Source organism: Phaethon aethereus, assembly GCF_964289735.1.
Source record: "Phaethon aethereus genome assembly, chromosome: 3".
Classification (NCBI taxonomy): domain Eukaryota; kingdom Metazoa; phylum Chordata; class Aves; order Phaethontiformes; family Phaethontidae; genus Phaethon; species Phaethon aethereus.
The window spans coordinates 104683932-104703814 of NC_138576.1; the positions used below are offsets into that span (position 1 = coordinate 104683932).

General features: G+C 47.6%; 1 protein-coding gene across 1 annotated transcript in view; it reads left to right on the plus strand.

The window, feature by feature from the left end:
• Positions 1-19883, plus strand: part of VASH2 (vasohibin 2) — a 34190-nt gene extending 14307 nt beyond the window's left edge. Inside the window, exons 4-7 of the mRNA XM_081997669.1 lie at positions 2315-2389; positions 11529-11910; positions 13823-13938; positions 19232-19883. Coding sequence (XP_081853795.1) covers positions 2315-2389; positions 11529-11910; positions 13823-13938; positions 19232-19301 — 643 coding nt within the window. The 3' untranslated portion in view covers positions 19302-19883. The remainder of the gene's footprint in view (positions 1-2314; positions 2390-11528; positions 11911-13822; positions 13939-19231) is intronic.

Genomic DNA, 19883 nt, shown 5'->3' on the forward strand with positions numbered 1-19883 from the left:
TCATGGTCCGGAGGCCATGGCTATCTGAGCTGCCAGGTCCTACGTGGTTGCTGAGCACCTGCTGCAGGTCATGGACCCAGGTGCTTTGAGCAGCAGGAGGTGGGACAGGAAGAGTTCCCCAAGTCCCTTCCCAGCCCAGCTCTCTGACGATGCTATGCAAAGGGAAGACAGGGCTGCTGCTAGCCTCAGAAAGGACAGCTGTGGTACCTGTGCACTAGCGGGCAGCGTGTTTTTAAGCAAGCAGAATGCCTTCCTGTTCGATTTAGATCGGTCTAACAGTATAGCATCCTGGAAAGCTGTGCTTCAGAACCAATGTCTATGTGGCTTGCAAACAGAGTGCGTGTTAAATACAACTTAGTATTTAAATAGTGTGGGTGTTGCTGTGACAGATAAGTTGGTAGTAATTTGACTGCTCATTTAGGCCAATTAATTTGAAAACTTCCTTCCTGGCTGTGGAGCCATTAGTGTTATCTCCATGCTGACAACACCTTGAAATCATGACAGCAGTGGGCTTTTAAAGGCAGGTGTTAGGAGACCTGGTGCTGTATGTGGTGACAAGGCAGCTCCAGCATGGTTACTGTGTTTGCCTGCCAGCAGCAGGATCAGTGTAGTTGTGGACCTGAGGAGGAGACGCTGGCACTGTCCCTTGGACCGCGTTAACCAGGCATACACCACAATAAATGGCTTGAAGCTAAATAGCTTTATGCCTTGAGCTTTCTCCTATTTCTGATGCACATTCATAATTGGCTGTGACCCTTTTTTTTTTTTTTTTAACTCCCCTGGAGTTAGAAGATAGGAAATTCAATGGATCATCTTGTTCACGGACACCTCCCATTCCTCCTTTTCCAGATGGAGACAGGGCTTTGCAGCACCTACTGCTGCAACCAGCACTGAGGAGCCACTGTGGGGGATGAAGGGGCCCCATTGTGCACCCTCGCCGGAGCTGCTTTTGTGCTTCCAGCAGTGGGGTTTCTGTGGCGGATTGTGAGTGTGTAGGAGGCAGCCTAACTCTAATTTGTCTTCTGTACTGCAGGGAGAGTGTAAAGGGTGGTTGTTTACAAATGAAAAGATAATTTCTAACTTGGATAAATGGGACACAGAATGGCTGTGACAGGCTGTAATAGCGGTGAAAGCTGTATTGCCATTTGCACTCAATACATGGTTTAAAATGTATGAGGTGGGTGAATTAGAAAGTGGGAAAACCAGACTCTAATGGTTTCAGATGCATTTTTTCATCATCATCTCCAATACTAATATTTTTATCATTTAAGGTCATGTTTCCTTAGAGTAGGGATTTGTTTACGAAGCTCTTCTCAAGAAAAGGATATGGATAGAGAAGACTTCAAAATAGAAGTAAGCCTTTGGCTTGTTTTTTAGCTTTTTTGTGTGTGTGTGGGGAGTGTCATTGAATATGACTCTTCTGGCCTTTTTTTAATCTCCTCCTAGTATTTTTTTTTTAACTTTCCAGGATTTCAGGATATGCTTGTGGAACGGGCTAGGGTGCCTAGTTGGTTTATGGTGTGGTGTCAGTATGGCACGACAGCTCTCTTAGTGGAGCTGAAGTTAGGTTGCTTGTTTCTTGTCACAGTGTTATACTGGTCAGATAACTGCTCCAAAGATAGAGTCCGGATTGTAACTAAACTTTGTGAAATCCTGGGCATGCATAGTTTCCTGTAGTCCTGCAGGGAATCCTATGTTTTTTACCAGTTTCCCAGCCCACAAGAAGTGGGCAGCAACAGCAAGATCATAACTCAGCTTGCAGTGGTATGAAGTGTCTGTGTTCCTAGAGCTTTCTGCAGAGCAGGCTTCAGTAAAAAGGCATTAAATTCTTGTCTGCACCTATAGCCATATGCTCATAGAGGCATTTGTAGCTTTGAGGGGCCATCATATAACCAACGTCTCTCCCCTGTTTTTTCCTAGAGGAGAGCCAGGGTTACTTTGAAAATAAGCTAAACTTGCTCCTCCTGTGGGAGCTTGCATGATTGACAGCTTTTGCAGCTCAGCAGGGCTTTGTGTTACAGTCTGAAGTGATGCTCATGGAGTTGTTGGGAGAGGCAGAGGGGACTGCATTCCTCCAACCCATCTTCAAAGGCTGGTAGGCGCTGGGATGTCAAACACCCATTTTTTTTTTTTATTTTTTTTTTTTTTTCCCAGTCATCCTCCAGAAGTCAACAGGGCTCTGGCAAGTCGCTGAAGAGGAGAATCAAGTTCACCAGCACTTGCTGAGATAAGAACTGGAGGCATCTGGCTCTTGGTGTATTCCTGTCAACTGCTCCAACTGAAAGGATTAAAAACTTTTTTGTTTCTGTCCTAGGTTAATGGAGACAGCAAAAGAAATGACCAGGGAGTCCTTACCTATCAAATGCCTTGAAGCAGTTATCCTGGGGATGTATCCTTTCACATGCCTTTGACTTTTTCTACTGCAGCGCTATTTAATATATTGCCCTTCCTGGATGGTGTTTGGGATGGTCACAGCCAAAGGTGAGTGCCAGCAGCTCGGGGAACTGCTGTGGTATTGATCAACAAGTTGCCAAATTGCCAAGGCTTGTTGGTAGGAGTTTGGATGCCGTGTGCCCAGCTCACAAGTGTCATGCTCTGGCGGTGCTGACTTTGCCTCTTGCCCTGGTAATCTGCATAATGTCAGGATCTGACCCAAAGTGCCCAGATAGGCACTGTGTAGACACTTGTTTTCTTCATTAGTATTTCTCTGCTGGTTATTGTCGGAGCTTGGTAACACCTGAGGAACACAGGTTCTGTCCTGTCTCTGTCTAATGTTTACATGGCAAAGTCATGTTAGGTTTTCTCTCATCCCACAGCTGTGCTTTGTGCAGATATATGTGTGTATTATAGTTAAACATTTAAACTTTACCTTAACATAATGCTTGCTTCCTGTTCAGTCTCAGAAAAGAATGCAGGAATATTTTCATTTAGAGACTGACTCGCTTCTTGACTCTACTGTGCTGTCACTGCTAAATCAACCTGCACCATCCTAAAGCACTAGAGGAGCACAAGGCAGGGTTACAGGAATAATTGTATGCCAGACACATCTTACCACAACTGAAGAAGTTTGATTTAAAACAAAGCAAAAACCCAACCCCAAATAAACCCCCAGGCAAGCCAGCTTCTGGTGTGTCTCTGGGGCATTTTGCTTGCTGCTGCTGCCCCCTCTCGTGGGAGAAGGAGCCGGCAGAGTGTGGCAGGTAGCACCCGGTGCTGGCTCCTGAGAAAAGGGGTGGCTGCTGTGGGTGTGGGAAGGGGACGTGGGCTGAGCAGGTGTGTGGTGTGTGAGACCCGTTGCAGGCTGTGCTAGGAGGTCTGTGGTGTGCACAGGATGCGCGCTTGCACGCTCCCAGTGCGCCAGGGATAGCCTTCAGATCTGAGTCTGAAAGGTGGCTCTGGCTGACAGAGCTTCCTTCCCCTGCAAATACTGGCAGGTCTGCATGCAGCTAGAGGGATGGGGATCCTGGAGGCTTCATGTCGGCAAGGGACCCCAACCGATGCCCTCCCAAAACCAAAAATGTTGTTGGAGCTGTTGTGTTGCCCTTGTGTCAGGGTTGTGTCCCAAACTGTTTGGGGATTAAAGGGATGAGAGAAATAATCCCCAGGTAGAGTTGATGCTTCTCTGCAATGTCAGTATGGCTTCTAGTGCTGTATTGCTAGCACCAAACTGATTATTCCACATACAGCATGAGTGATTGTGGTGATTAGTGGTGTACAGATGACCATGATAACCTAAAAGTATTGTTGCTGATCTAAAAGTTTTGACAGTGTTATTTGCATTTGGAAAGAGGGTTTTTTCTGCTTGCCTCAAACCTGCCTTTTGTTCAAATTATTTTTTTTGTATCAAGGGAAACAAAATAGTTGAAAATAACTGAAAGCTATCATTTATAATTTGGTGTCATCTGAAGTTTCTTTGGGCTTTTAAGATTTGGATGAATCTCTCTGTCCTTAGATGCTACCTTTTTTTAATTAAGAATGTGTAGGCAGGACAGGGTATGGGAGAGGCCTGTCTTCCTATGACTTCTACTTGCTGTGTTGGAAACCTCCTGTGTGGGAACAGGGGCTGTCTGCTGGGGTGGTGGTGCAGTAACAGATGCGTTAAAGTTTAAAAGGTCCATGCAATATAAAACCTAAGTGTTTTGCTTGAGATGTGGGTGCATAAAGATTGTAGCAGTGGTGAGTGGATGGACTGTCTGAATATGTGTGCTTTGAAAGTGGCTGGTAGCAAGCCTGTGCCCATACTTAAACTCATGGTGCCATGCTGCATATGCACCGTGTGGGTTTTCGGGAGACTTCTTTGTAACAGCATGTGGGGAAGTTTGCTGATTCTCAGCTGTGAGGTTTTGATCTTCAGCATTGCTCTCTAGATGTGGACACGGTGAGGTCAACAGCTGCGACTTGCTTTCAAAGGTCAGGTGGTTACCAGAAAAGAGATGTGCTTACCCTCTTCCGAGTGTCAAACCAATGTCTTCACATATGCCTAAGCTGAGCATCCCTGCGTGTGTGTGTTAGCCCCGGTTCCCTTCTCTGGAAATAAGGTACCGCTTGTAATTTGTGTGCTGGCAGGCTTTGCCATGTTGCTTGGATACTGAAAAGAGCACAGCCCACTACAGTGGACCCTTGGCATGAGCCTTCATTCAAAGGCCGGCTCATGTAGAGCAGCTTAGCAAGATGTCATTTTAATTGAGCTGCTTGTTGGCTTGTGCAATTGCCTTTTACTATGCGACTTCTTATAAAATGCTTCTGTAATCCCTCTTGGTGCAGAATTAAGTTTTGCATAATTGCCTTCGCACTAGATCTTGAAGCATCTTTATAGGACAATGAGTTAAAATACTGAGCTACCTGTCTGCACACACCAAGGGAGCAGCTGCTGTGAGATGACTGGAAGCTCGTACAGATCTTTCAGTATTATTTTGCAGGAATCTGCAAGGCTGTCTTTCTCTGTGTAGCTGTCTGAACTGGCTTTGTATCTCTCTGCTTACATGGTCTGCTCCTCAGTGCCTAACCAGAGGCATTCCTCCTCCTCTCTTCCCCAGCGTATTTCTCAGTTCAGTTGTAAATCAGCTGACTAATGGTGCATTCAGCCCCTTCTTCTCTGAGCAAGGATCCAAACAACTTGTGCTCAAGAAAGGGAATAGCAAACCAAAAAGTGCCAAGGGAATTTTGTCTGTGCTGTATTCACTTTATTAAAATGGGAAGAGCAAAATGTTGGAGTGGGAGAAGGAAGCAGCATGGTGCATCCATTCTCAGGGAGTGTCGCAGAGTGGTGGACATAACTTGCTCCTGTTGCCTTCAGTGTGCCTCTCCCAGTTCATGTGAGGTAACAGTCAGACCCATGCAGTGTATTAGACCTTCCCCCATCCAATAATGTCATTAAATGAGGAAGAGGAGAGCAGAAGTGCCTCAGGAGGGAGGAATTATTTAATAGCTTCTTGCACTGTACCTTCTGTGCATTTAATCAGTGGATGATGTTTATCACTGCTGGAGACCTGGGCCCATCCTGCTCCTCCTGTCTAGCAGGTATATCCCTGGGAGTGAGTGTGTAAGGGGGAGAATTTCTTGCAGTCGTTGCAGGGTATTGATGTCCCGGCAGTGCCTCTCTTTGCCTCCTGCATGCTTGTCCACAGCTTCACCCACTTGCTAACTGAAATACGGGCAAGAACAGTCCTGCTGAATATCAACAGTCCTGCTGAATATCTACAGTCCCTCTGGTAGCTGGGGGGAGTTGGGGGAGAGCTTTTACTTGCTTCTATTGTCACGGTCTAATCTTAAGATGGTCACCTCAGACTGCAGCCAGGCACTGGAGAACAGGTGCCTAAAAACAAGGGATGCTGGCCTGATAGTCCCACTTTGGGAGGCTGAGCCAGCTGCTCAGGCGGTTCTTTTGTGGGCACTGGAGCTGCTGGGGGGAACCTGGACTCTCTGTGCAGACGGCATCCAGATGTGGGCTCACTAGCACTCTGCCTCACAGTAAGCAATGCCAAGCCTGGGATCTCAGCACTCCTGGAGCCTGTGGGAAATACGGTCTGACTCTAGGCTGTGGTTGGAAACTTTTCCAAGTGTTTCAAGTTGCAAGCAGTTGCTTGGTTTCTCAGAAAAATAGCTCTTTTGTTTTTGCTGAAGCCTTATCTGACAGTTTTGAAGCGTGAGGTTTATTTTCCTCCTGTTCCACCTCCTCACTCTGAGCTGGCGGCTGCAGCATTGCTAGCGTAAATAAAGCTGCCTCCTCTCTCCTCAGCCTGCTGTCATCCCCTCCAGCTTGCTTGTGCCCAGTGGCACAGCCTGCTGCGATGGCTCGGGGTGCCGGCTCACACTTCCCCAGCCTTTGCAAGCAGCTGGAGAGGAGGGGACCAGACAACCTGTGGTTTTCTGTGCTCGTCTCAACCAGACTTCAGCAAAAACACCTTTGAGCTCTAAGACGCGAAGCACTGCAATGTCATCTTGTCCAAGTTAAATAAGGGAGATTTTCAAACTAATAAACAACAAACTGATTAGCAGAAGCAGTGCAATGAGCACTCACTTGCTCAATATCAGGTTCAAAAAAGGCTTTACCTTTTTTGTCTTTGGTTTGTAAGGCAGAGTGGGGCTTGTAGCGGAGACACCAGAAGGTGTCAGGAGTGATGCTGGATCTTCCTGCAGCTGGAGGAGAAGCACTTTGTGAGTCTGGGCACAGGGACAGCTGGGTGCTTAGACCTGCTCAGACATCAGCATTGGCAGGCTGGTCTGGTCAAACAATTGATGCTGGCACTTCTCTCTGAAACTTGAGACTGTCTTGGTTGGTTTGTGGGCTCGGCAGGGCCTTGCTGCACTGACTTAACTTGGGCGTTTTTCCTTTGGGACTCTGAGGAGGATGTTCTCCCCATGGCCCCTGCCCCTGGGGGTCTCTGCAGGTCTGGGTCCCTGTTGGTGCTGCAGGAAGGGGGCATGGCGCAGGGATGGCACTTGTCTCCTCACCTGCCAGCGGCGCACCTCTTGCACAGTTGCTGCTTGTCAGCTTGGCTGAGGCACCAGGTTTTTTTTTTCCCCCCAGCTAAACTCCTGTTGAAGCTGGTTTAGACGCAGGTGGGCTGAGGTCCTTTGCAGCATGTCCCCTCGCCTCCTGTTCAGCTGGCTGCAGTTCCTAGGGGTGGTGGGAAAACTGCTGGTGGCAAGTAACCCAAGCTCACCTAGCCATGGGGAGCCAGCTGCTCTTCCAGGGGGTGCTATCAGCTGCTAAGACCTATTTCCAGAAATATTCAAAGACTGGAGCTACAGTGCTGGCACATGGAAAGATCCTGCTCTGATTATTTATTAATAATAAAAGAGGCAAGTAAGAACACTTTTAATAAAAATTGCTGCTGGCAAATAAACAAGGTGAAGGGTTTCGTGTCTTTTCTGACTGGGAACTGCTCTGTGCTCTGCAGTGGGGGCAGCTGTGTAGGGAAGGGTCTGTACTGCGGGGGAAGATGCTGAGACTTCTTTGTGGGACTTTTCTGATATTACAGTTCACCAGGAGGTGGGGGGAAAAAACCAAAACACCAAAAAATCCCCCAAACTGCAGAAGGACATTGGTTGAATCATTGTATGAGTGTGCAGATTTAAAGAAAATCCATCCAGATGCTTTCTGTTCTGGAGTTTTAAAACTAAGGGGTTGACTACACTAACACCTTAACTAATTCTCCCCTTTTCTTTTGAACTAAGGATGCTACTTCTCGTTTGCTGCACTGCCCAGGAAGGTGCAGGTGGTGGCCAGAATGCAAGTTTTGTGTCCCAAGTCTTGCTTGTATTTGTGTCTGGGAGCTGAATGTCTCCCAAGTATCTAAGCTAGGTTGTGTGTGAGCCTGGGTGGTGAAGGCAAAGGGACTGCAGGAAGCACACCAACCTGAGGCTTGGAGGGTGATGTGCTTGTATCAGCTTGCGGGTCTGTAGGAGCTGTGTGCTGGCATGGGAAATCTGGCCCTTTCTACAGGCTGCTAGCAGTATTGGTGCGCTCAAGAAAGCCTAGTTGATAATAGAGCCATACTGGCTTACCTCAATGGTCCGTCACCCACAAAGCAGGTTGTATGCTTTGGACCAAATGCTTCTCTTGTTACTTTGACCCAAACCTGTCTCTTTCAAAATCAGCCTCCTAGGGTATGAGAGCAGAAGTCATCAGTTGCCTAATACGCACAGCCCTAGCTGGCAGGCACTAGTGTCTCTGTGGGATGGAAGGCATTGAGGTTGAAGGGCTAGTATGAGGCTGCAGAAGAGCTGAGTATCAGGGTGGACAGAGTTTGGGAATCTCCGAGGGATGGGGACATGCTGTACCGACCCATTCCTATGAGATCCTGGTGGAGCTCCAGGTATTGTCCTTGTGCGTGACAATTCTTGAGCGTGGGGGAAGAGGAGGGATATTGGGGCAAGAGGTAGCTAGCCAGAAGATTAGTGTCCCTCTTGTGTGATCTCCTTGGAGATCAGCATCCCTCAGTGCTGTTGTGCTGCTTCGATTTACATGAAGACCTGGGATTGGGAGGCCACCGAGCTTTCATTACAGCTGCTTTTTCCCTCTCCCGCTCTGCGCTGCTGCTGTATTGTGGCATGTAATTTACTCCCTGACTCTCCATCCTGCAGTTGCAGTCCCAGCTCAAAAGTGTGATTACAGCTGCGGCATCGCTGTGTCGTTGCCTTTTTGTTTGCTACAATACAGCTCTCCTTGGGCAGAGCAGAAAGGAAAAGAAATAATAATGATGCGTGGATGGAGGGGAACATCTGACGTGCCTTTCCAGTCCATTTGCTGTGTATTTCATCTCGGGTGGGGACTCTCATTAACTAGTCACTCAACAGAAGCAACCTGTACCTAAAGGTTAATTTCCACAGCGGTTGTTGCTGGGTTATTTGATGGTGGGTAATTTCTGTCCTCAAAAGATTCTTTTACTCCTACCTAGTATTTAATGAGATTAAATTGCAACTTCTCTGAGACCTCGTGGCAGAAGTGTGTATGTGTGGCAGGTGGCCACCAAAGCTTTGTGTGGACTTAATAGAAAGGCCCTTGGGGAGCAGAGAGAAAACGCTTTTATAATGAGGGGGAAAAATAGTGGTGGTGTTTGAAAGCTTCATAGGTGTTAATAAAAGATACTGCTTTTTCAGTTACACAGAATGATAAATACAATGGGTTTCTGCAAGAATCTGTCTGTAGGACACAAATTATTGTAACATGACTTTGATGTACACAGGATGTTCCTTTTAAGGCCTGGAGCAAGGTGACCTTTTAAATGAGGTGACTGTGGGCTGACTTTTCCAGTTGATAAAACGGCACTGGGCCCCATTCTGAGCTTGCAGTGTATTTATAATCTTTAATTCTACTGATGGTGTGGGGTTTTTCTTGGAGAAGCTAGTCCTAGTGCCACAATGATCCAGAGAGACCACCAAAGGCAATCGAGCTATTTCTGTTCCGTGTCAGTGTAGTTCTTATTGGGGTGAGCTTTGATGGTTGCTGCAGGGTGCTCATGTTTGATGTAGGTGCCCACGGTGGCAGATGGGCAGAGGTGGGCACATGTAGCCTTGCCTGAGTGAGGGGCTGTGTGTGCGGTAGGGAGGCCTGCGCTCTGCTTAGGACACTCGTCCAGACTTCCTGTCGTACAGATACTGAAGTGCACCAGGAGCTGGGCCCACAGCACTGTCCGTTCCTATACCCTCTAATACATTTTCTCCAGACTGCTAAAGCTGATGACATCTAGCACTGAACACAATTAAATATGTTTTGACATTGAACCAAAAAGCTTCCCTGTGGCTGTTCTGAAAGATTTTTGCCAATGTGTTTTTCATGTGGATTTTTTTTTGTACAGAGGTTTAACTCCTTGCTCTCTACCTCAGGTTCTGGGCAGCTAACGAATCCCTTACTATTTCTTTTCTGTGTTCACCTGGAGGGCAAAAGTTTGAATATGTGAAATTCAACAAGTGTCAGGTAGGTGAAATATCCCCTTAAGAAAATGCTTTAGAGACAGATGAGAGCTGCTGGATGCTTTTCCTGCATCCCTGTAGAGAGAAGAGGTGAAATGTGGGATGCAGGCAGGGGGTCAGCATCCGAGGGAGCTGCACTGCTGGCGAGGTGGGGTGTCAGGTTGGGCAGAACCAAGCCTGACTTGTGTTTTATCGTATTGATACAAAGGCTGCTTGTGTTCAGTTTCCCATCAGCTATTGGGCGGCCGTGCTATGCAGACAGGGGCGGAAGGCTGGCCGCAGTAACATCCCAGAACATCTCAGCTGTGCAGTGGCTCTAGTTTTGCTGCTGTTAAAGACCTCCGTTTTGGGCACAGGGAAGGGGGAGGAGGGGATGCTGGAGATCCCCAGAGCAGGATCCTGGTCTGAGCCAGTTCCCGCAGCTCTGGCGGAAACCAACCCCGCTGCCCTGGTGCCATCCTGGCATCGCTGCCCCTCGGGCCGGTGTAGTTCGTACTGGCACTGCCCTGACCAACTGCCTTGACTGCATCTGCCTCTGGCAGTGGCTCTGGGGTTACAGCAGGTGCCTCTGGCTGGAGTAACCCCAGCCTGGAACGTCTTGCTGCAGCCTTTTCTGGTCGCCCCTTCTCCATTCCCCAGGCGTGGGTGGGGGGCTCAGCTGCAGAGGGGAAGGGTGCCTGCTGTCCTAGGGGCCAGGTGTCAGCACATGGAGCCAGGGTGGATTTCAGCTGTCCGGGGATTAGCAGCAGGGAGCCGCGTGCAACGTAGGTGCTGACGCAAACATGCTTGCATGAGGGAATCTCAGTCTGTCCTCCCCCTGGCACAGGCCAGCAGCCTCCCAAGATGACCTGGACCCGTGCGTAGCTCCCCCTGAGATCATCTGCGACGCTCTTATGGAGCTTGGCCCCAGCCTCTGCACATGGTGCACTTGAAGTGGCCAGCCATTGACTGAGGGCACAGGCTTTGCTTTCTAAAAGTGTTTGTTCCTGACCATGTCTCTGTGCTTATCTAATTAATTATCCACCTGGGAGCTTTACTTTGTTCATTTCAGCAATGTGCTACAAAGGTGACATGCAAAAACACTCCTGTATGAGGAGTGGCCATGCCGAGGGCCAGTTTACAGATGGAAAAGGCAGACTGTCACCCTGGACAGAAACAAATTCAGATTTTTTTGTACTGTTTGAAGATGTGGGAAAATGAGGATCAATAATCTGACTTGTTACCAAGCTCCCACATGAAATGGAGGGAAACACTGTTCGCTTTTGGGAGCATGGGAGTTTGATATTGGTATAAAATGGGGGAGTTCCCACAGATTTGGGGAGAGTGGTCTCTTCTGGCATGCTGACCTGAACACTGTTGTGGTTTTTTTTCCTTCCCTGAAGTGTGGTTAAGAGTCAGGCCTTTCCTTGCCTGAACCCCATTGCATCTTACTCTCCAAGCAGTGAGATGGGCTTTGGTAGCATTGACTGTTTCAGGGGCACAGTGAGAATAAATTCGTGTTTGCAAGAACTGTCCTGACAGTTAAAAAAACCTGCTAAAGATGTCTTACAGGTGTAATTGTGTGTGCTCCCTTCCCAGCACCGTTGTTGCCTTGACGCAGTGCCCACCAGATACTTAACGAATGGGCAGCCCTCTGTGGAACGATTCCCCATCAGCTTTAAAACCCACTTCTCAGGGAACTATTTTCATCATGTGGTGCTCGGGATTTATTGCAACGGCCGGTACGGCTCACTGGGCATGAGCAGACGATCAGATCTGATGGACAAACCTCTAACTTACCGAACTCTGAGTGACCTCATCTTTGAATTTGAAGACTCCTATAAAAAGTACTTGCATTCAGTCAAAAAAGTAAAAATTGGATTGTATGTCCCACATGAGCCACACAGCTTTCAGCCCATTGAATGGAAACAGCTGGTCCTCAATGTGTCCAAAATGATGCGCACAGAAGTCAGGAAGGAGCTGGAGAAGTTTGCCAGGGATATGAGGATGAAGGTAGGTCCGTGTGGAAGGGCGGTGGACTCGAAGGTAGATGTGCCTTGTCCCATCCTGCAGAGGTTGGTCTTGCTCCATGTCAGCAGACTGACCCTGGCCTGAGATGAAGGTGGTACCAGGTGGGCTGGGCGTGAGCGTACATCTGTCTCGGTGGTTCTCCCACAGGGTTAGGTCTGTTTTCAAGCCCTTCTAGCTGTTTTTTAGTTCAAAGATCTCCCCTTTAGCCTGGGAAACGCTTGAACCCATAGTTGTTCCTGGCCTTCAAGGAGCTATTGCCCAGTTTGCTTTTCTCACTGAGTCTGGAAGAAGGTGGCTGGGAAGAACCAGCATGGCTGGGACTGGTGGGTTGCATGGCCTTGTCATGGGTAGGGATCTCTGCTCTTTGCACCTGAGCTGCAAGGGGTCCCATGGGACAGCGTGTCAGTCATTGCTTCTCCATCCCCCCTTGCCAGTGGGCTTGCCCTGCACTGCCTGATGCCTACGACCGTTGGCTAAACACAAAGTAGGTTATGTGAGAAAGATGAGGAAAGTGAGTCCCTGACAGGTTAGTGCTTCCCGGCTGGCTGGTTTGGACTGAGAAGCCCAGAGGGAAATGCTGGGGAGACAAGGCAGGCTGCCAGGGGGCTGGAGGGTTTAGCTGCTCTTGGGGATGCGGGGTGTCCTTGACCTGTACCTCTGGGGCTGGCGTGGGTGAGGAGCTGATTGTGGCCATGGTTGAAGGGGATTTGGTGCCTTTGCAGCCTGCTATTGGCAGCAGGAGCAGAGCAGGTGTCTTGCTAAGTATGGGGCTGGCTCTCGCAGAGAGGCATGTGGCATCGTGTCCAAGTTATTCTGGGTTCCCCTCCCCTGCCCTGCTGAGGAATGGTTTCTACGTAGCAGCCGCGTGCCTTTTTGGCTGAGACACCTGCCCCCTTGCCCTGACCTTGGGGTGAGTGTTGCCAGTTGTAGCGTAGTCCCTACATCCTGCTGCCACCTCTCCTGCCTTGCCATGGAGTTTTGAGGGCTGACTTGTACCGTACTGTCACCTTAAGCACATGTGCTTCATTACAGATGTAGTGAAGCTTTTTTCCTCTTCTCTATTCATGCACTTTTAATACCATCTAGAGAATAAACAGCTGAAGCAGGCACTAGTTGAAGAAGTCCATGTGGGTGGATGAGTTACTGAACTTAGTACTTGCTTTTGATAGAGGGACCAGCTCTGTGTGCATGCTGAGCTGTGATATTGGGTCCAGTCCTTGTAAGTGCCTCAAGGGCAGGATCACAGCTCTGAACCCTTGAAGGCTGAACGCCCTGCATCTGACTCTTCCCTCGAGTTAATTCAGAATTTGAGCCCCTTGATTCAGAGGGCTTCTGTTGTGAGGGGGCTGACTTTGGAGGATCAGGTCTTAAAAATAGCCCAGAGTGTGAGTGTCGTGCTGATGGTGGTTGAGAGGCCTGGGGGTTGTGGGCAAATGTGCAAATAGACAGGAGACCTACTACTGAAAAGTCCCACTGTCACAGAGAGCTCAACTGTCTGCCTGGGAGACCATTGCCTCTGTTTATAGAGAGGAAAGCTGGAGAGGGCGATTTGTCTGCATGAATTTCCTTCAGCTGAGGCTCAAAGCTGTTTTTCTTATCCCTTGCTGTTGCCAGCTCTGAAGAAGGCTGTGGATGAGACCTTTTTTCAGTATTTAGCTGGTAACTGAATTGGTGACACTGACTAATTTTTGCAGGGAGTCCCTGAACGGCTATCACATGGTAACAGCTTTGGGTTCCTCTTAACCTGGGCAGGGTTTGAATAAGTCCCAAGGGACTGAAGGCTCTTTGTGTGCTGTCCCTGCTGCTCTATGAGGCGCTTTATTTTTATTTTTTATTTTCAGTGAATCATTGCCTTTATTGAACGCCTTTTCCATCCCTCCCCCATCTCTTGCAGATTCTGAAACCATCAAGTGCCCATTCTCCAATGAAAGAGAGATCACGGGGTAAGTCGTTGTCCCCTCGCCGAAGGCAAGCCAGCCCTCAGAGACGGGCATGCAGGAGAGACAAATCGTGAGTATTCCTGCTGCCATCACTGGTGGCTCAGAAGTTGAGGGTGATGACGTTTTGCCATACAGAACTTACATGTGCACACTGGCATGTTTAGGAAAACTGCACCAGGTGTCTTGGTTGCCTGAGAGGCCGCTGGTACTGCCAATGTCCTGGTGTTGCTGTGCATGCTGCTGCCTGATGGCCCTTCCGTGCAGCGTCCTTGGAGGCCCCAATGGCCTTTGTTTGGTTCAGTTTTACGGGGTGTTGGATGACTGTCAAAGTTGACATGTGGATTTTGCCTTTTGTTTTTTCAATCTTCATACAGTCTACTTTCTGGAGAAATTAACCTAGCCTGCGTTGAAATGAACTCTCCCCTGGACAGGAGGGAAAGTAGTTTGATGATATTTAAAGGGTGTTCAGATATAGGTATTAAAAACAGGAGGATGTATCTACTATTGGTGGTGGGGTGCCCTGCTCTCATGGTCACTGAGACAGAAATTGGATTCTCCATGATGAGCCTTCATACTGAGTTGTTCTGATGGAGTTGTTTTTACTGAGGACTGTCCGACTTACGGGGATGGTGAAAAAGTAAACCTTTTCTCTTATTGCCAAAGCAGAAACATAATTTGCATTGTATTATTTGATTTTAATCAGCTTAAACCCGATTGCTTCCCTTGTGCATCGTAGCTAATAGTTTTTCTTTAACTGCATGAGGAAGGATGGACTAACTGCATGCAATACCTCTAAATGGATAAAGCTGAGCATCCAGATCACAGCCTTTTTTACAGCCACCGGCAATTCAGACTCCTGTACCTCAGATGTGGAAGAGTTGAGTTTTAGCTGTACTACTTCATGCCAGGAAGCTGACAACTGTGAAAGCCTATATGTAACCCAGATTAGTCACATATTTATGATTATCGCTTTTTAAATAGGTTCCCAGACTACTGTCTCGGCAGTTTTTTATTTATTTTAAAGCAGCTAACAAAGACATTACGCTACCCTTCTAAAGATAACTTCAAGATACTTCAGCAGCAGACAATTTCACAGCAGGCTTTTATTTTTACGTGTGAATTCACACTCTGTCCATGATGCTGTACTTTGGGCTTCATCACCAAGAGCTCCTTGTTTAGTGCATGGATAACTATAGCTGTAATGGGCTCACCTACTGCAGGCTTCACCTGCTAGATTTGCTTTGAGGAATGGTTTCATCTTTAGGTTTCTGATAGTGCTTCTGCAGTTGCTGGAGTGGATCATGTAAGCCTGGAGAGAAGAGTGAGTCTTGCTGGGCTTGGAGACTTGCCAGCTGGGCTGGTTTCCGCAGAGTGTTGCTGGGCACGTGGCTGTTCAGCAGTGGCTGGTTCCTCCTTGGCAGCTTTGCTTTTCCATGACAGAAAGACAAGTGAAGCCCTGGTGGCCTTGCAGTGACTTCAGCACTTGTTACCTGCTTGGTGGTTCTGCTGTGTTGCTTTCTATCTAGAGCAAATTAACATGTTTGTTTTAACCCTGGGTCACCATGATACAAGATCCAGGACCCAGCTATAGCGTGATGCAGGGAGCAAGAGACTGAGAGCAGACGCCACACAAGACCTTCAGCTCTGCTTTGGCAGAAGGTGTTGAAGCGTCTCGGAGCGGGTGGGAGCTCTTGCAGCACATGCTTTGTGATTGTGTGACAGCCCTGCAGGTCCTGCACAGCCCCTTCATGAGCCTGGCCAGTATGCTTGGAAGCAGAAGGGTACTGAAGGAGTTTTTGGCAGGTCCAGGGCCCTTGAGCAGACCCAAGAGGCTGTTCTCTGCTGGGGAAGAACTGGGTTCCTGGTGTTAAGATGACACTCCTGTGCAGTGGTGCTGGTGGCTCAAAGGCTGACTGTGCTTTTTGCCCTAGCAAGGGCGATGCTGCGGAGGAGTGTGCTGCTGAAGGGAGTTCCCTGCTGGTGACAAAACCCTTTCATTTCCAAAATTGAGATCTGCTGGTTGCTGCAACGGGAGGTCTCTGAGATCTGAAGGGGGAATGGCATCCCCTCATCAGGGACAAGCCGAATGATACATACCAGCGTGTACAGTGGTCGACATGGTGTGAAAAATACAAGAGAGGAAAGTGGGTATTTTTTTCTGCACATTGATGGATCTTTGAGAACCTAGTTGCAGTGAGAGGCCTTTGCGTTATGCGCAGAAGAGGAAAGACTTTCAGGCTTGCTAGGCTTTGGGCTGAAATCTTAGCTAAAGAATGGCTGTGCTTATCAACACTGTGTTTTGTTTCTTTGTGTATCTCTTACATGCTGTAATCACAGCTTTTTAGAGCTTGCAGGGGAGGGGGAGAGAAGCGTTTTGCTGGAGTGTGAGCTGGCAGGGGCTGAATACTGCATTCGTTTGAGAGGCTTCACCTGCTGATGACAAGCTGTTACTACAGCCTGGTTTTTGTCAACGACAAAGTTATATGGGCCTGCCGGGAGAAATCTCCCGGTGAAAAGTATGTGAACTGGAACATCTTTGCTGGATTGTTTCTGAAGGACAAAGGCTGAAGTGATGCTCAAGGACAGAGGTGGATTTTACAGCCTCAAGCCTTTAACTTCTCATCCTGGTTCCTTACTAGTTTGTTGGGTAAATGCTGGTGGTGGCTGCTGCAAGGCCACAGTAGCGTTTTAGCCTGGAAATACAGCTACAAGGCAGATAGGGTTCATTGCAGGACATGGGTGGCGATACGTGCCTGTCTAGGAGACTGGTGTGTAGTCAAATTGCAGCTCACTAACTGAGCTGTGTAACAGCCCATGTGCTCTTAGCCCACAGCGGATAGGATCCTGCTAAGGGTGACCAGCAGACAGGATGAGTAAAGAGGATATAGGGTGGTGTGACTCTGTCTGGTAAGTCTAAAGCTTTACTGTGTGCACTTGTCCACCCTCTGAAGTTCCAAAGCAGGAGGGTGCAGTAAATTGCAAGCTACTGTGCCGGAATAGGCAATGCCGTGGTTCATCCTCAATAGAAGTGCTTGGAGATGGAGGAGTTTGGGAGAGTTGGTATGAGTTTGGAAGGGAGTGTCATGCAGCAGCCTGAAGTGACCTCTGCTCCTAAATGTCAGTTCACCAGTTCTATTTCCTTTTAATTTCATATTGAGGCTTAACACATGTATGCTCTGCAAGTGTCATAGTAACACCGGCTGTGTGCGCTTCTGGCCTAATTTAGCTGTTGAAAGAATTCTCTTAGTCCATTAAATCAGGATGTGCAAGGGGGCAGGTTTATATTAAGTTTACATTATATTAGGATGTGCAAAATCGAGCAGATCCAATGCAGACAGCTCATGAATACTGTGTACCCAGCAGCTATGCACAGCTTATTCACCTGTGCATCGTCATGGCACTTTGGGCAGGAGGTATGATCTGATGGACCAGTACAGCTGATGTCCGTCGCTACAGAGGGGATGTTTGACATCAGGTTATTTGCCAGCCAAGGAGAATAGGGGCTACAGTGCCTCTGCTCTAACAAATCCCTGCCTTTTCCTAAAACCATACGGAGGACAGTCTTGTTTGTAGCTACAAGCTGCAGAGTTGTCGTGGAGTGGAAATGGGCATGTTGCCGTGGGTGTGCAGTGATGCCTCATCTCTCTTGGATAATCAGAGAAGGTAGAACCATCCAGGCATGCTTTAATTAAAACCATATTCTGGCATTAATTAAAACCATATTCTGGCATTAATTAAAACCATATTCTGGCATTAATTAAAGGGAGGGAGGGAAGAAAGGGTGAGAAGGGAAGGGAATCCCTAAATTTGAGGGAAAGAGGGAAGAAGGACACTCTGGAAATTTCATACAGTGCATCTCTCGCTGGTCTCTGACTCCTACGCAAGCTGTGAGGGATGCAGGTTGTAGCTTGTTTTCTGTCCAGTCAAATTCCTTCTACTGTGAAGGAATAAAGTAGGAAAAATCCAAACTATCTTACAATGATTTTTTCAGGTGCAATCCCTTCCTGCAAATGAGAGACCAGTGAAGACACCTTCACTTCTGTGAAGTCCTTACAAACTGAGACAAGCAAAAACCAGGACACAAGGCAGTACTGCAAAGAAGATGATGGGGTTATTAATAGAGGTGCTTGGATAACTGGCAAAAAAAACGAGTTGCATTCAATGTGTGACTAGGCAGAAGAGCATTAGTTGTCCATAGCAAGGTCTCCAGCTCTCAAATGCTGTGCAGATTCTCAGCAGAGATCTGGTGTTAGCAGCTCTGGTCTTAAATAAATAAAAATAAAAAAAAAAAAATAAAAAAAAAAAAAAATTTAAAAATTCACTTACTGAACCAAAGAATTCAAAAGTATTTCTGAGGCTCTGCCACATGTCTGTGTGTACTGCTGCAGCAGTACAGCTCTTAAATTGTTGCATGCCCAGCAGCGTGCCACAGGCCTGGCAAGGCTTTCCCTGGCCTGCAGCCTGCTGCATGCTGGCTGCCCGGGGTGGCTTTCGCAGAACCCGGCAGGCAGCCCGCAACGTGGAGGTGCTGTAGAGCCTACTAGGAGAAAGGTGTATTTTAAACAATTTTTTTTTTTTTCAGAAAAGCAAGCATACAGTTTAGTGTGAAAATAGTTAAGAGCCTGGAAAAAGCTCTTGGATTAGACGCTGCCATAGACTATAACCAGGATTGTTTCGGTTTGACAACTTTGTTGCAGGAGCGTTTCCATTGCTTGCTAAATAGGAAGAGGCCGATGGCTCAAATTCAAGGTTTTGTTTGGTTCAGGTTGTTGATACTATGCTCAAATGACTTAACAGCATACATGTATGTGTGATTTCTTAAGTGAATGGCTTGACTGTATCAGAACGTAAGATGACTGAAGGGAGTTCATCTTGTGTTTTCTATTTGGTGGGGTCTTGCCCTTCACAGAGACCTAGCAAAGAGGAAAGGGCAGGGTCAGAGAGACACGCTGTGGTCAGGTGAGAGGCCTTGCCTGTTTGTTCTCAGCAGATTCTACTTTATTCTAAAAGCTGGAGTCCTGATCTAGGGTAGATCATGGTCAGAATGTGTCTAGTCTTAGCTACTCATCTAGGGCCTCTCTCAAGTCAGAGGGAGGGGGGTGCTCCCAGGCTCAGATCACAGACTCCAGAGTGGGACAACTTGTTCTTTGCTGGTCCTTGGCTTCAGAGGCAACCCATGAGTAGCTTGGTCATGCTAGTTCATGCGACAAATTCAGCAGGATTGTGCTTATGATGAAAAAAACACATCTAGTCAGTCCTATTTTGAAGTAAACTGCTCCTGATTTGACAGCTGCTCTCTCCACTCCTGCATGGCAGTGTGGGATTGCTGGTGAGCAGCCCTCTCTTTCCTCCTGTGCTCACAGGCCTGCGGTGGTGGACAAGAAAGGAGACCTGGCTAAGCTCAACGAGGTAGGCTACCAGCTCCGCATCTAACAAAGCCATATGCCAGACAGAGGGCTTCCTGGTGCTTCCCGCTGCACTTTACCTGCACTCCGTTGGAAGGAAAAAGGAATGGGACTATTTATTAACTTGTGGACTCTTACAATAGAAGTTTTACCTGTAAAGTAGAATGGGGGAATTTTTTTTTTTGGTGGCAGTATTTATTCTCTTTGCTGATGCCTTTTCTATGAATTGAAATAGAACCTAAAATTATGTTTGCCAGGATATGAGATTTTTTTTTCCCTTCCATCACGTAGCAGGTGACTCCAGTGGTGTGAGTTTCTTCAAATATAATTTCCCTGTACAGGCATTCAATGAGAATCTGGGCATTGTCCTGGGTAGTAGCATTGGGATGACTAAGAAATCATACTCTTAGTGTTAAGATGTGCTGGGGTGCAGTGCAGTTAAAAAAATAATCATATTCAGTACTAATACTTAATTCAGCAATAAAAACAAGCAGTGCAGAAGTGGTGTGAGTTTTTAAAGTATCAACATTACCTCGCTAAACTTAAGAGATATGCAAAACTGTCAGTATTATTGTTTTGTAACTAATTTGTACTGTTTCCCAGCATTTCT